The 11,717-nt window shown below is 57.1% G+C and overlaps 1 protein-coding gene across 3 annotated transcripts; it reads right to left on the bottom strand.

Moving 5' to 3' along the window:
- Positions 1–570: 570 nt before the first annotated feature.
- SCN1B (sodium voltage-gated channel beta subunit 1) lies at positions 571–10,588 on the bottom strand. Of its 3 annotated transcripts, none has more exon segments than NM_001110821.1 (6): positions 571–1,223; positions 1,314–1,385; positions 1,762–1,903; positions 7,295–7,535; positions 8,340–8,506; positions 10,197–10,324. In NM_001110821.1, coding segments are annotated over 5 exon segments (657 nt in total). In that variant the 5' UTR covers positions 10,237–10,324; the 3' UTR covers positions 571–1,223; positions 1,314–1,318.
- Positions 10,589–11,717: the final 1,129 nt, after the last annotated feature.

Below are 11,717 nucleotides of genomic sequence, written 5' to 3'. Positions count from 1 at the left end.
GGCCAGGTAAACACCAGACGTGCAGGGTCACCGCCAGACACCTGCCCGTGCTCAACCACACGCCGGACACAGTCGGCCTCGGCTGCTTGCCCCAGATAGGCCACCCGCACAACCGGCCCCACCCGCTTACCCACACGTGCCCGCTGTGCCCAGCCAAACCCACCTCCACCGCACCCATTTCCTCCACTCAGCCCAGGGCCCCTCACTGGGACACGCTGGTTTAGCCTGGCTTCCTCTGCCTTTCCATCCATACCCGTCTCTCCTTCCCTCTCCTTCTCCCCAGCGCCCACCTCTCCAGAGACTCACACTGCTGGGCACACCACACACCCCATGCCACCCCTGCACCCCAGCATCAGCCTCGATTCTCTTCCCTCCACGGCACCCCCTCCCTTCCTGGCTCCGTTCCACTCTCCCTCACCCCTGAGCCCATGGCTCCCCCAACCCCGACACAGATCAGGCACTAAGTGGCTTCACCTGTGGGCCCTCAGGTGGGGTCCCTGGAAAGCGGGCTCTAAGATTCGGGGACGGGAATGGGGGGAAGGTGACGGGGCTCACAATCGAAACTATGCATCAAGTCCAAGAGTCTTTATTTCATGAACAAAACTACTTCTGTAAAGAGACGAGGCTGAATGGGCCCCTTTCTAGGTGGCCACAGTTCAAGGCTGGTGAGAGAGGGCGAGGTCGGGCCGGGGCAGGAGTGCATTACAGGGAGGGGGGACCCCAGGTCCAGCCGGAGGAAGCGGGAGGGGAAATGATGCCGGGGAGGGGGAGTCGGAGTGGGTCCCAGAACCCCCTGCCCTAAACTGCTCCAGCCCATCATCGCGACCCCTGCCGCCAGGCAGGGAGGAGGCGGGGAGGGGCTGGCCCCAGAAGTGCGTGTCTGAAGCGGCCAATGTGTGCAAATCAGCAAGGAGGAGGGGTGCGGGGCCGCTGCCCCCACCTCACCGCCCCCCTCCCCAAACAGGCAGCAGAAGCAGGGTGGGGGCAGCGGCAGTATTGCTTTACCCATCATGCATGGCGGTGCGCGGCCGGCGGGGCAGGAGCTGGAGGAGGCGAAAGTGGGGGTGCGAGCCAAGCCCCCTGCCCCCTCCCACCCCAGTGGCTCCGTCGGCAGGACTCTGAGGCTTTCTGGGGCCCAGGAGTGGCCACCCCAACACTGGGGGCAGGCGGTGCCTGGAGAGTCCCCATTAGGGCTGGCTCTTCCTTGAGGCGGGGCCCAGGGCCTGAAGGGGAGCAAGAGAGGGGGAATTAGGGACCTGGGGGACTTCGGCCCCTCCCAATCCCCTTCCCCTCTGCCCGCCCATCCGCCTTACCAGGGCTATTCGGCCACCTGGACGCCCGTGCAGTTCTCTTTGCTTTCGGAGGTGATGGCCAGGTATTCCGAGCTGTGGGGGAAAGGCCAGGTATACAGTGACCCCATCATCAGACCGACCCAACCCCCGGGGGATGGGGGAAGGTAGCGGTCTCCACCCCAGGTACACAGGGCTCCTTAGTTAGAGAGAGAAGGAGTCTACGGGTGGACTCCTCAGGGTCTTTGAGGAATCTGGCTGGGAGCCTGGGCTCCTGAGTTGGAGGGAGGAAGGGGCTGGGTCTGACGACCCCTATCCTGTGTCTGACAGGGAGCACTCCCCTCTGGGTAGTACTGAGAGATGGCGCCCTGGGCCGCTCCGCTGCCTCCTCCCTGCCCGGGCTCCGGAGTTCCTCTCTGGCAAGTGTGACGGTGCCCTGGGTGCCCTCCCGCCTCCCAGCCACCCTACTCACGCATTCTCTTGTGCAGCAGTCTCCGTGGCGGCAGCGATCTTCTTGTAGCAGTAAATCATCTCTGCCACGAGCCATATGGTCAACACCACAATGAGCACATACATCATGATCTCAGACACGATGGATGCCATGTCTCTGTTAGCTGCAGGGGCCAGGCAGGGTTAAGGGGGTAGCCCAGGCTGCATGACAGCCTGAGTGTGCTGTGAGCTTGCTGTGTGAGCTTGGACGAGTGGCTCAACCTCCCTGGGCCTGGTGTATGCACTGTGATTATTAATACCCAGCCTTGGGTAGGCCTGGTGGGGGTCACCCTCAACCTGCCTCCGTGTGTAACTCGAGGCCACATCTGTGTCATTCTGGAGGCCCTCAGCACAGTGCCTAAAAGCCGTAGCTCTGCAACCAGAAGGCTCAGGTTCAAAGGCTGGCTCTGCCACTGGCCAGCTGTGTGACCTTGCGCAAGTGACTCAATGTCTCTAGGCCTCTGTTTCTTCAATTGTAAAATGAATACCTCCTTCATCAGAGTGCTGTGAGAATTAAATATGCTTTAAAATCCTTAGAATAGTGCTTGATCTATAAATAGCACTCAATGAAGGTTCACTTGTATTAGTATTGTTATTGTTGTTATAACTGGGGCTATAAAGCCTAATGGTTAACAGCTGGGGCTCTAGGGCCAGACTGCCAGGGTTCAAATCCCGGCTCTGCCTCTTACTAGCTGTGTGACCTCAGGCAAAGGACTGCACCTCTCTGAGCCTCTGTAAAATGGAGATGGGAACACTCAGACCCTCTCACAGGGTTGCTGGAGAGGAAATGAGTTAACACCCGTAACATGCTTGGATGAGCTCGCAGCCAGCACTGCTGAAGTGTTGGCTATTTTCCGGAAACCCTACATCCTCTCTACAGCACTGGCCCTGCCGATTGCCAGCTTCTTCTCCTTGAGCCTAAATTTAAACTGTAAAGGGAACGCATTCAGCCAGGGGACCAGAGTCAAAAGCCACTCTGGTGTCCTCGGCTGGATTTCCTAGGTGTCCATCCCACATCTCTGGCCCCCTCCTAGATGGCTGAGATCCCATTTTCCCTGCTGTCCTCAAATGGCCTCCCTCTGCTGTGAGTGGGGCACTTTCTTTGGCTCCACCCTGTGCAGATGGCACCAGTGCTTTCTGGGCCAGAGTAAGGGAGGGAGCGGGGCCGGATGCCCCCCCTGCCTGCCCTGCCCCAGCTTCCCTGCGGGAGGAGCTGAGACGGGGTTTCCTTCTCATTCCTTCCTTCCTTCATTCATTCTTTTCAACAGACTTTATTTTTTTAAGAGACAGGGTCTTGCTCTATTGTCCAGACTGGAGTGCAGTGATGCAATCATAGCCCACTGCAGCCTGGAACTCCTGAGCTCAAGCAATCCTCCTGCCTCAGCCTCCTGAGTAGCGGATACTACAAGTGTGCACCACTAGGCCAGGTGAATTTTTTCCTTTTCTTTTTTTTTTTTTGGTAGAGATGAGGTCTCGCTGTGTTGCCCAGGCTGGTCTTGAATTCCTGGCCTCAAGAAATCTTCCCACCTCTGCCTCCCAAAGTGCTGGGGTGACAGGCATGAACCACTGCACCTGGCCTCCACACACATTATTAATATGTCTCATGTTGTGGGGGCCTGCCATCAGTCAAGCTCTGTGCTAAATTCTTTATCCAACCATCTCCTTGATGCCTCGGAAAGCCTCAAGGATGAGCACATCCTGGCTGCCCATGGTGGCTGGTCTTAGGAACCACTCTGAGCTGGATGCGCACCGGATAAAGCCCCGTCATCGGAATTCTTGCCCCCACTCCTGGAACTCAGTGCCCAAACGGATTTAGGTAACACGGCATCTCACAGGCAGCCCGCAGATCTGAAGGCCAGCCGCAACTCTGCAGGCCGGATTTCTCACCCGCCTCAGACGCTGCTGTGCCTCAAGGCATTTTCCACTCCTGTTGTGTGGATCCGAAATAGTATTACTGTCCCCATGGGTCCCCATCTGCCTTCCCCTAACACAGGTGGGCAGCCCTCAGCAGCTTCCCAGCATCTTCTCCACCTCTTCCAGGTCAGTGAAGTTCTCACCACCATGACCCGTCGCCTCCACCTATGGAAATGGCATGGCTCATTCCTCAGGGGTCATTACCAGGAGGCAATATAGGTCGATGGGCAATACTGAAATTGCAGCGAGATGGTGGATAAAAATAATAAAAATGTCAGTGTGGTGGCTCATACATGTCATTCCAGCACTCTGGGAGGCCAAGGTGGGTGAATCACTGGAGGCCAGGAGTGCGAGACCAGCCTGGTCTACATAGCGAAACCCTGTCTCTACTAAAAATACAAAAGAATTAGCCGGGCGTGGTGGCGCGTGCCTGTAATCCCAGCTACTTCGGAGGCTGAGGCGGGAGAATCGCTTGAACCCGGGAGGTGGATGGAGGCTGCAGTGAGCCAAGATCGTGCCACTGCACTCCAGCCTGGGTGACAGAGTGAGACTCTAACTTGAAATAATAATAATAATAATAATAATAGGCAGGGCATGGTAACTTATGCCTGTAATCACAGCACTTTGGGAGGCTGAGGTGGGTGGATCACCTGAGGTCAGGAGTTCGAGACCAGCCTGGCCAACATGGTAAAACCTCATCTGTACTACAAGTACAAAAATTAGTTGGGCATGGTGGCGTGCACCTCTAATCCCACCTACTTGGGAGGCTGAGGCAGAAGAATCGCTTGAGCCCGGGAGGTGCAGTGAGCCGACATTGTGCTGCTGCACTCCAGCCTGCCTGGGTGACAGAGCGAGACTCCATTGCAAAAATAATAATAATAAGGAATGGAATAATAATAAGGAATGTTAGCAGTGCTAACAAATACAGTAATATTGTGGTATTGTGGGTAATGAAAAAATACAATAGCACAATGAGTCATGTTAAAAATACTGTAGTATCAGAGGTAATGATGAATATAGTATGGTATAGAATGGAATATTTTTACATACTACAATAGGATTGATTTTTGAAATACTATAGCATAGCATGGTGGGTAATAAAAATACCCGCCATGGTGGGGAACGTTAAAAATACACTAGTATGATGGATTATAATAAAAATACTGTAGGCCAGGCGCGGAGGCTCTCTCCTGTAATCTCGGCACTTACGGCGGCTAAGGAGGGAAGATTATTTGAGGCCAGGAGTTCGAGACCATCCTGGGCAACATAGCAAGATCCAGTCTCTACAAAAAAAAAAAAAAATTGCCGGGCGTAGTGGCTCACACCTGTAGTCCCAGCTACGTGGGAGGCTCAAGCAGAAGGATTGCTGGATTTCGGGAGTTCGAGGCTGCAGTGGGCTATGTTCACGCCACAGTATCCCAGCCTGGGCAACAGAGCAAGACTTGGTCTCTCTTTAACAAAAAACAAAAAACTGTTGTGTTTGGCAATATTATGATAGTAAAATATATTGTGTAATATAAAATATCCTATAGTGGGTAATATAAAATACTATAATATAGTGGGTAATGTTTAAAAGGCAATACTACATATGGTGGGTAAAAAACACTAGAACTGGGTGGATAGTGCAGAAAACACAAACTCTGCAGGGCCAACATAAGGAACTGCATATGATGGTAAATGCTGGTAAAAGCACGGGCTGTGGGATGTAGTGTCATACAGTGGACAATCCTAAAAAAGAGAGGCTCAGGCCAGGCGCAGTGGCTCACGCCTGTAATCCCAGCACCTTGGGAGGCCAAGGCAGGTGGATCATTACCTAAGGTCAGGAGTTCGAGACCAGCCTGGCCAATGTGGGGAAACTCCATATCTACTAAAAATACAAAAATTAGCTGGGCTTGGTGGCACATGCCTGTAATCCCAGCTACTCGGGAGGCTGAAGCAGGAGAATCACTTGAACCTGGGAGGCGGAGGTTGCAGTGGGCCGAGATCACACCATTGCACTCCAGCCTGGGCAACAATAGCAAAACTCCGTCTCAAAAAATAAAAATCTAAATTAAAAAAAAAAAAAAAAAAAGAGGCTGTATTGGGTCACGGCGTACAGAGGACACAACACCCTGGCCAACTGCCAAACAACAAGATGGAAAGAACCTGGGTGGCTGAACAGTGCCCTGGAGCCTCCCACCCTCTCCCCATCTCACCTCTGCAGATTTGCAAGAGCAATAACACAGGTTTTGTAAAGTCCCAGTACCGCAGGCATCTTTGTCACAGCAACTCCGCAGGCGGGGCTCCATCATCCATGTCTGCGGGTGACCCCCACCCCCCAGTATCGTGACAAACACCAGAGTGGCTCAGACATGCCTGCTGAATTGCATTCTGCTACACCAATTTGACAATAAACGTAAAAATGCTAATTATAAAAAGAAACCCACAGGCTCTGGCTGATCACAGAGTACAGTGAATCATGCCAAGAACAGAAACACAGTCACCCAAGCTCCTCTGGATTCAAGTCCAGCTCCCAATCACATGACCTTGGCCACATAACCTTCCCTCCCTGAGCCTTGGTTTTCTCATCCGTAAAATGGGGATAGGAAGAGCCCCTACCCCAGAGGGTGGGGAGAGGATTCACTAAGGGACTCCGTGTAAGGCACTGAGGCCGGCACCCATCTCACAGAAAAGACGGGCAGTGCGTGCTGCCCATGAGGATGTGTGTGCCGTGGCCCTGAGAGACCTTTCTGCCACAGCTTGTAGCTGCTTCAAGGCCTGGGCTGTTTCCCCAACTCTAAGCCAGTGGCCACAGGGCGCTGGACAATTGCAATTGATGCTGAGCAGAAGATGGATCAGAGAAGGGGCGGACCTCCCTCAAAAAAGGGGTCCAGGGTGGCTGAGGCAAAATGATGAGACGTTCGAAAGCGCTGTAGACCCTTGCTGCTCAGAGGGTGGGCCCCGCACCTGTGGCCCTTCACTGCCTCACCTGAGAGCTTTAGAAAGGACCCCTGGGCCCGCCCCAGAGGTGTTGAGTGAGACTGCAGGCCAGCGCGGCTCCCCCGGGGCAGGAGTGCAGAGGGGTGTGCGGAACTCTGCTCTAGGTGGCACGCTCTCTTGCCTCATCACGACAGAGGGCAGCAAGGCTGAGCTACTCAAACAGTAAGAACCGCCACGCTCGCCACCACCTGCAAGGCTCTGCTGGAAGCCAGGCATGTGCCTGCAGCTGCTCAATCCTCATGAACCCCATGATAGAAGAATGGCTCAAACCACACCCCGAGAAACACATCGGATTATTATCCCAGGCGAGCCCAGGACAACCCTTTGGCTCAGAGACAGAAGGCACCTGCCAGAGGTCATACAGCACAGGTGACAGAGCTGGGTTCTGTACCCGGAGCGTCTGTGGGGGACAGGCATGCTTTGACCTCTCCGTGGGCTGGAGGGAAACAGAGGCCAGAGCTGGAGTGGGCAGGAGGGGCTGCTCCCCTCCCCCTCAGCCTGCTGCTGTGGGCGGTTGGCTGGCCAGGCACAGAGCCAGCCTGTCCTGTCCACTACCTGCCATCTGTCCCTCCATCTGGCTCTCCGGTGGGTGACGGTAAAGGGGCAGGCAGCACCCGACTCACCTTTGTCCACTACCTCAATGTGGATCTTCTTGACGACGCTGGTGTTGTGCTCGTAGTTTTCGAAGAAGAGCAGGCGGTAGACGTGGCACTCGTAGTCGCCCGAGTGGTTGTAGGTGACGTTGGTGATGAAGATAGACAGATCCTGCAGGTCTTTGGTGCCCCGGCTGCCATTCCACACCACGCGGCCCTCAAAGCGCTCATCCTCCTCCAGCTGCAACACCTCATTCTCATAGCGCAGGATCTAGGGGTAGGCAGGGAGGGGAAGGTGTCACTGCCTGGGCCTCTCTTCCCTCACCTGACCCTGATTCTGTCCCCTGCCCTGACACCCACAGACACAGATGGCACACAGATGGGCTCAGACGCCTTGACCTCAGGCAGGGAGGGCACCGGGGTGGGGGGCTAGGATCACGCCTGGAGTCATCCAGACCCCGCTTTTGCCTCTAGCCGAGATGCACACGCCCACACACACGTTCCTCAGTCATCCTCCCAAGCCCCATCTGGCCTCTAGGCTATCATTCTCTGCAGTTCTTTCCCAGCCACCAGACACACTCCTCCAGCAGACACAGGGCAGCCTGATTCCAGCAGCTGGAGACCCCAACTCTCCAGCATGTCACAGAATTTTATGGTTCCCTCACCGATATGTAATGCAAAATACACACATAGTTTAAAGGAGGTTAAAAAAAACAGTTCTGTCTTCCCTCCGTAATGACTATCGGAGACATTGTTTGCTGGTGCCATATAAGTCCATTGACATTTATTTCATGCCAACCATGTGCCAGGTGCGTCAATGCATTCAGTCCTCACACAAACCTATGGGCTAGAGACCACCGCCACCCCGTCTTTACCGAGGAGGAAACTGACTTTCAGAGAGGCTCACTGACTTGGCCAAGGTCACCAGCTGGCCACTGGTGGAGCCAGAATCTGAATCCAGGTCAGCAATCACAGCATATTATTAAACAAATAAGCCCCCTCCCTGAGATCCAGCCCCACCGCCTCCCACTTGTGGTCCCCTGCCCTCCCATGCCCGTGCCTGGCACCCGTACACCTTGACAAACTCCTCAGTGCCCTTCTGGCGGAAGGTCCACTCGGTGAAGGTCTCAGCGTTGGTCTCGCTGCGGCGCTTGCAGGAGATGCAAAGAATTTTGAAGGTCATCCCATACACGGCCTCAGTCTCCGAGTCCACCTCCACGCAGCCCCCGCAGGCTGAGGACACTGTGGGGACAGCAGGCTCGGGTCAGGCAGAGGTACCCATTGCCCTAAGCAATGCCAGACCCCTCACAAATCATCTGTTCCCCCCTCAATGATTACCAGCAGACAGGACTGGATGCTAGGCTGAGCCCTGTCACTCACTGCGTGACCTCAGCAAGTCATTCATCTCTGAGTCTCAGTTTCCCTCTCTCTTGTTGAAAGAAATGGTCCTTTCCTTCCAGCAATGGCTGGGCCCATTTTCATAAATTAGGTAGGGCCTTGTACATGGGAGGCCCCATAAATGGGACTGTCAACGTTGCCGGTAACTCAGACTTTTTGCTACCCGAGTGCCCCTTCCTCAGAAAGTCCCTTGCTGGAGGAACCCAAGCATCTAGGTGGTAGAATGAGAATTCCAGCTAAGTTAGAAGTTTAAGGTGGCAGTCATTTTCACCATTAAATTGTAAAACCAGCTAGCTCCAGCAGAAATGGGTTGGGAGAAAGGTCTGGGGGTGGGGGATTGTGGGGAGGTGGGCACTGAAACCGGGGCTGACCCACACTCAGCCCCTCTCCACAGCCCCACAAGCCCCTGTGTGAGCCATCCCCTCCCCAGCCTCTCCTGCCTCCATCATCCCCTCTTCCCCAGGCTCCTCGCCTCTAGAGCTCTTCCCACCCCAACCCCATCCACTACTCAAAGCTTTCCTGAGCTCTCTCCTGCCCCAGGGCTTTTGCAGCCCACTGAATTCCAGTCTTAGAATTCCTTCACACTCTTACCTGGCACCTCCTTTCTGCCTCCCAGCACTCTGTAGCTAACGCTGTGTCTCTTCTGCTGCAGCCCTGTGCTGTCCTTGTTTCCTGATCCTCAGGACTTCTCATCCATCCGCCTCCCCTGCGGTCCCTTTCAGACTCCCTGAGGGCCTCTGTCTCAGTCCCTCCTATCTTTGTCCCTCTCAGGGGTCTCTCTGAAGGTCCCTCCACTTTTTGTCCACTCTCTGGGCTCAGAAGGAGACCTCTCCTAATCTCTTTCCACCTTTCCACGTCTATCCCTTTTCAAACTCCATGCAAGATTCTCTCCCGGTGTTCACGGGCACCCGCATCTCCCTCTCTCTTCTCTCCATCTCCTTCTGTCTTTCTCAAGTTTCCCTTTCTCCATCGCGCTCAGTCTCTTAACACTCTCTCTCTCTCTCTCTCTCTCTCTCTCTCTCTCTCTCTCCCTCCAATACCCCTCTCTCTGTCTCCGTCTCCCCCTTGACCCCCATGTCCCCAGCATCCCAGCGGACCACTCCGGTGCGCTCCGAGTCCTTCTCTGTCTCTCGCCCCCTTCCTCCCGTCTTCATATCTCCCTGTCCCTCCGTCTTTCCCGTCCCAGTCTCCGGGCGCCGCCTTCCCCCCACCCCCCTCCCGCGGCTGTGGGTGTCACATTGCAGCCTGCGGGGCTCCGGGAGCAGCTGACTCCGCGTTTCCTCGCCCCCGGCTGGGCGCCTGCAGCCGCGAGGCTGTGCCAGCCCGGCCCCCGCCCGCTGGAGACCACCCTCACCTCCACTGCCCTCCCCAAGCCCGGCTCCCGCGCGCACAACTTCTGAAGCTGACTTGGCGGGCCCGGGGATGGGCCGGGGGTGGCCCTCGCGCGGCTGCCCCGAGTCCCGAGCGCCACTCCCGCCGCCCCGCCAGTGCCCCCGCGGTGCCCCCCGGCCGCGCGCGCCCCCCGCGCACTCACCCAGTGCCGCGCCGACCACTAAGGCCAGCAGCCTCCCCATGGCTGCGCGGCGCGTGCTGCGCCCCCCTCCCGGGCCGCCGGTATTAATAGCGGGGCGAGAGGCGGCGGGACCTGGCGGCGGTTAGAATGTCCCCGGGAGCGCGCGGGCGCAGCAGCTGCGGCTCTGGGACCGGCGAGGGGGGAGGAGGGGGGGCGCGGCCCCCCCGCTCCGGTTACCGCCGGGGGCCCAGCCCCGGGGCCCGGCGTCCGGGCATCCCCGCCGCGCGGGCGGCGGCCGCTGCTCGGGCTGCTGCGCTGGCGCGCGCAGCCGGGCACATCCGCTAGGTGCACCGACCCCGGTCCCGCTCCGGCTCGGGCGCGCTCGGGCGCGGACCGCGGTCTCCTGCGCACTGCAGCGGCGGCGGCGGCGGCGGCGGCGGCGGCCTAGGGAGGGAGGAGGGAGGAGAGGGAGGAGAGGGAGGGGGCGGGATGAATCACCGCGGGGGGAAGGCGCGGCCGCCCAGCCTTTGCCGCAGCGGCCCGGGAGGCGCCCGCTGCACCGGCCTCTCCGGGTGGCGCAGGGACCGCGACTTCTGGGAACGGGGAGGGTGGTCTGTGTGTCTCCGACCCCGCTGGGGCTCTGAGGACCCCCCCCCCCACCTTCCCAGGGAGTCTGGAAAGGTCACCCCCAGAGTCACAGGAGGACTTAGAGCGCAGTTTGGGGGCCGGGTTTCCGACTTCAAATGATGGAGGTCATCCTCAGGAGTTCCAGAGGGCGAACCTCCAAGTTATCTCCCCTGAGCCCTGATATCCAGGCCTGGGGGTCAATGTGCAGGGACCCCAAGTAGGCATTAGAGGAGGGTGGGGGGCCGTCAGGCTAGGACTACAGCTACAATCCAGACCTCACCCAAGCAGGCGGGGCACCCTGGAGAGAAGCAGCCCCGGGAATCTGGAGGTGCTGTTTCAGGAGGAGGACCCCTTCATGATCCCCTGCACCCATTTATGTCCCTGATGTCACCTTCTACCCCTCTTTCCTCCCACTCCACTCTGGCTGTTCAGGCCCTCCTGCTGTTCCCAACACAGGGAACCCGTTCCTGCCTCAGGGCCTTGGCCCCAGCTCTCCCCTCTGCCCCTGCTCTCCCCCCCTGCCCCGCCCCTCTCCCTGGGCCTCCATGGCTCCAGTGTCACCTTCGTCAGGTCTTCTGTGTCCCTTCAGGGTAAACTGCCTTCCCCGCTCCTAACCTGACCTCCTTTACTCTTGTTGAGTGTTTTCCACAGCAGCCTCACTACCTGACATTATGTTCTTTTTTTTTTTTTGAGACAGGGTCTGGCTCTGTTGCCCAGGCTGGAGTGCAGTGGCCGATCTCGTCTCACTGCAACCTCCGCCTCCCGGGTTCAAGCGATTCTCCTGCCGCAACCTCCCAAGTAGCTGGGAGTACAGGTGTGCACCATCATGCCTGGCTAATTTTTTTATTTTTTAGTAGAGACAGGGTTTCACCATGTTGACCATGCTGGGATTACAGGTGTGAGCCACCCCCCGCC

The sequence above is a fragment of the Pan troglodytes genome, chromosome 20, assembly GCF_028858775.2.
Source record: "Pan troglodytes isolate AG18354 chromosome 20, NHGRI_mPanTro3-v2.0_pri, whole genome shotgun sequence".
NCBI lineage: Eukaryota > Metazoa > Chordata > Mammalia > Primates > Hominidae > Pan > Pan troglodytes.
Note: the sequence above shows the minus strand (reverse complement) of the source record. Positions and strands in the feature narration are given on the sequence as shown.

Excerpts from the sequence above, each read along its gene's own strand:
- SCN1B (XM_009435264.4), bottom strand. The coding sequence starts at position 10,236 with ATGGGGAGGCTGCTGGCCTTAGTGGTCGGCGCGGCACTGG. Across the intron at positions 8,507-10,196 it reads AGTGGTCGGCGCGGCACTGG|TGTCCTCAGCCTGCGGGGGC; the intron begins GTGAGTGCGCGG and ends CTGTCCCCACAG. Across the intron at positions 7,536-8,339 it reads GCACTGAGGAGTTTGTCAAG|ATCCTGCGCTATGAGAATGA; the intron begins GTGTACGGGTGC and ends GCCTACCCCTAG.